General features: G+C 32.0%; 1 protein-coding gene across 1 annotated transcript; it reads left to right on the top strand.

Moving 5' to 3' along the window:
• The first annotated feature begins 2,711 nt into the window (after window positions 1-2,711).
• LOC126722774 (F-box protein CPR1-like) lies at window positions 2,712-3,548 on the top strand. Its single transcript, XM_050425924.1, has one exon. It carries the CDS (start codon window positions 2,712-2,714, stop codon window positions 3,546-3,548), a length of 837 nt encoding a protein of 278 aa, XP_050281881.1.

Here is a 3,548-nt window from a genome sequence, read left to right as displayed (position 1 = left end):
GTTTGCTTACTTCTAAAATAATGCATGTACTTCCTTTCACACAATCTACTACTTTAAAATAAAATAAATGCTTTTTATGTAATTTTATGATCAATATTGTGCTACTGGTTGAAAATAAACCTTACTTTTATTAGATAAAGTTTATTTGTAAAGGGAAGTTAGTTTTTAACAATTTAATGTGTGTGAAGAACATATAGAAATGTAATCCAACCATGGCATGCATATTAAGAACATATAGACTATGTAATTTAACCATAGGATTTTTAAAATATGAATTCAATAAAAACTTATTAAGTAATGTAACATTGATTAGAGTTACATCAAGTGTAACTTGAATCTGAGAGAGAGAGAGAGAGAGTAATTTATGTGACTCATGCATGGTTGCCTTGCAGGCTAGTCTATAAATTGAAGACTAGCACAAGGTGTAAATGCATTAATAGAAAAATGGTGTACCTATATAAATATATATATATAGTCATTTTCCACTTGCTGTAGCATTTTAATACTAAATAATTAAAATAAATAAATTTGACAACATAAATGTAAAAATATGTGAGTTAATATAGAAGATAAGAAGTTTTTTTTAAGAAGAAGAAGATAAGTCAACAACTTGGTTAATTAATTAAGTTAAACAATTTGGGTATACAATGGTCTAAACGAACTAACATTTAGACTCAAGTGAGTTGTCTTTTAAGTTCGAAAACAAGACATTAATTGATTTTTTGTATATACAAGATTCAAAACCATATTGATAAAATACTTTTGTCACCAGAAGTTCCAATTTTCAGGTAGAGTGATATCTCTCTCTTGTGTGTATGTGTGACTTAGGTTGAGTTTGGCATCAGTTTTAAGTTTTAGCTTTTAGCTTTTATTTTTATGTACAACTTTTTAAAACTTCAATTTTTCTTGTTTTTTTCTCACAATTTCAAATTTTTTTCAAGGTAGTAGTTTACCATACTTTTAGTAAAAAGCTTTTAGAAAAAATTTGGATAAGTTGTTTCCAAAAAGACCCTAGTCCATAAATATGTTACATACAGGTGGTTACACAAAGCTACTATAATTGTAGAGACGCCATCGATTAGTTTGGAAGAACAGGAGAGTCGTGGGATGAATTGCTAATTTTTCTCATTAACTAATAAATTTAGGTATGACTTGTATGTTGACATTTAATTTATCCAAATTCCTAATCTATTATGGATAACCAAATTCAAAAATGAGTTTCAAATTTGGAGTCAAGGTTTAATGGTGGAAGACATGACTAAGAAGGAAACTTTAATTTTCAAAAGGTTTGCATTGGGAAAATTTCAAGAGATTGTTGTGGTTGGCAAAGAATTGATAAGTGCTTGTGGAATGTGAGGGGCAATAGCTGAGGTTCAAGTTTCTAGGAAGGAACTTCACACACATATATACTTAGATTAGGTTAGAGTAGAATTCTATATTGTATCCAAAAAAGAAAAAAGAAAAGTAAATCTATATTAGGAATAATTTTTTTAGCATTTTCGTGTCAAACAACCTTAAATACATATGTTCATAGATGAGCAATGTTACTCCTTAACTTTCTTCTGCCATTTTTACCATTCTTTGATTGATTAAAATACTTTATATATTGAAAGAAATATCGTATATCCTTAAATACATTAATTTTTTCTCCAAAAAACAAAAACATTAATTTTTTCCATTTAAACAAATTTATTTTATTTTAATTGCCCAAAGATTGGTAGACCTGATAAGGAATTCCTCAAATATAGATGAAAGCCTAGTAGTTGTCTCCTCCCAAGGTAAACAATTTTATATATATATAAAAAGTTGCTCTCTTTTTAATTGTCCATTTGGGGATTTATGCTACTATAGATCAATTAATGACTTTTCAAATTTCACTTATTTCTATATCAAATTAATCTTTACTTAATTATCTGTTTAGGAATTTTTATATATAGCTTTATAGTCATAATTAAATTTATTGTTTGACATTTACATACTGTGAATCTACCTCTTCATCTCCTTACTCATTCTTGAGATCCATCTTATCTACCTTCTAGATAACTCAATTGATCCGTGCTATGTTATTGTGTGTGTTTTTTTAAAAGTTCGGGCGGGTCAGGTTGGAACCGATACCGACCCAAGACACGAATAGAGCTGAATATTTTGGCTCGAGCCCAGTCCGGTTGGCCATTCAGTCCTAGCAATTAGTGTCCTTATTTGAATCAAAGTAATTTTGATCTAAACCCAAATAGAATCAACCAGAGCCCAACCCGTCACTAGGTCAAGGTTTTTTTTTTTTTTTTTTTAGATAGAAGGTAGAAACTAGGTCAAGTTTTAAAGGTCTGTTTCCCTAGATTTTCACTTTTGAGATAAAGAGAAAAACAGTGCTCGACAGAGAAATCAATCAAACATGGAGAGTCTGCCGCAATACTTGTTGGAAGAAATACTGTTAAGGGTTCCAGTGAAATCTATGATTTGTTTCAGGTGCGTAAAAAAGTCATGGCACACTCTTTTCCAAGACCATACTTTCATCACCAAACACTTCCGCCACCATCTTTCTTATAAACGCCCTAGTCGTCTCATAAGGTGCGACCGCAACAAAAACATGAGATGCATTCTTTATATGGTCAAAAAGCTTTGCGGCCCAAGTACTAACACGTTGCTGCGCTTTCATTTTGATGATGATCTTGATGATGGTGGTTTTGTGTTTTTTTATCGAGGGATTTAGCATGTATTTTGACCGAATTGACATATGTGTTTGCATCAATGGCATAATATGCCTTGGACATTCCTCCGTTGGCTTTGTTTTATGGAATTCGGAAATCAAAGAATTTAAGGATGTTCCCGCACCTCCTAGCCCTAACGTTGGTTACCATAAGAGCACTTGTGCATTTGGTTATGATCACTATTCTAATGAATTCAAAGTTGTTAGCATCTACACTAAATTTCAGAGACATACAGGACTTCTATCTCCAAGTATTCAGATTTACAACGAAAGTACTGGTTACTGGAGACAAATCGACACCCTTTTTGATCAATCAGTCATTTGTTTTCCTGGTTATTATAATGAATTATTCTTCAATGGAGTTAATCATTGGACGGGCTGTATTCTCATGGATGAACGCGGGCAACATTTGGAGGCCATCATATCCTTTGACATGAGAGAAGAGGTTTTTCGAACCATAAAGATGCCAGATTTTGGCGATCTTTCTCATTCCAATTACTTTGGGAAGACTTTAGGTGTGTTAGGTAATTGTATTGCTTTGATTATTTATGACAAAAGAGTGATAGAGAAAAACTTCGAGATATGGGTGATGAGAGAATATGGAGTTAAGAAATCTTGGACCAATCCATATAAAATTGGACCTATTTCAGTGATTCAGAGGGGAGAAGAATTATTGATGAGGGATGGGCTTTATCTTGTTCGTAATAAGCTTCTTATCCTTAAAGGTAGAGGACGAGTACTCTTGTATGACTTTGTTGCTCAAGAACTTAAGAATTTTCATCTTAGAAATCCTCCAGACTCCTTTTCTTTATTACAGGTTATGGATTTTGAGGAATACTAG

This window comes from Quercus robur, chromosome 4 (genome assembly GCF_932294415.1).
Source record: "Quercus robur chromosome 4, dhQueRobu3.1, whole genome shotgun sequence".
In the NCBI taxonomy this organism is placed as follows: Eukaryota; Viridiplantae; Streptophyta; class Magnoliopsida; order Fagales; family Fagaceae; genus Quercus; species Quercus robur.
The sequence above is the reverse complement of the archived record's forward strand: the minus strand, read 5'-3'. Positions and strand labels throughout refer to the sequence as shown.

Excerpts from the sequence above, each read along its gene's own strand:
- LOC126722774 (XM_050425924.1), top strand. The coding sequence starts at position 2,712 with ATGTATTTTGACCGAATTGACATATGTGTTTGCATCAATGGCATAATA.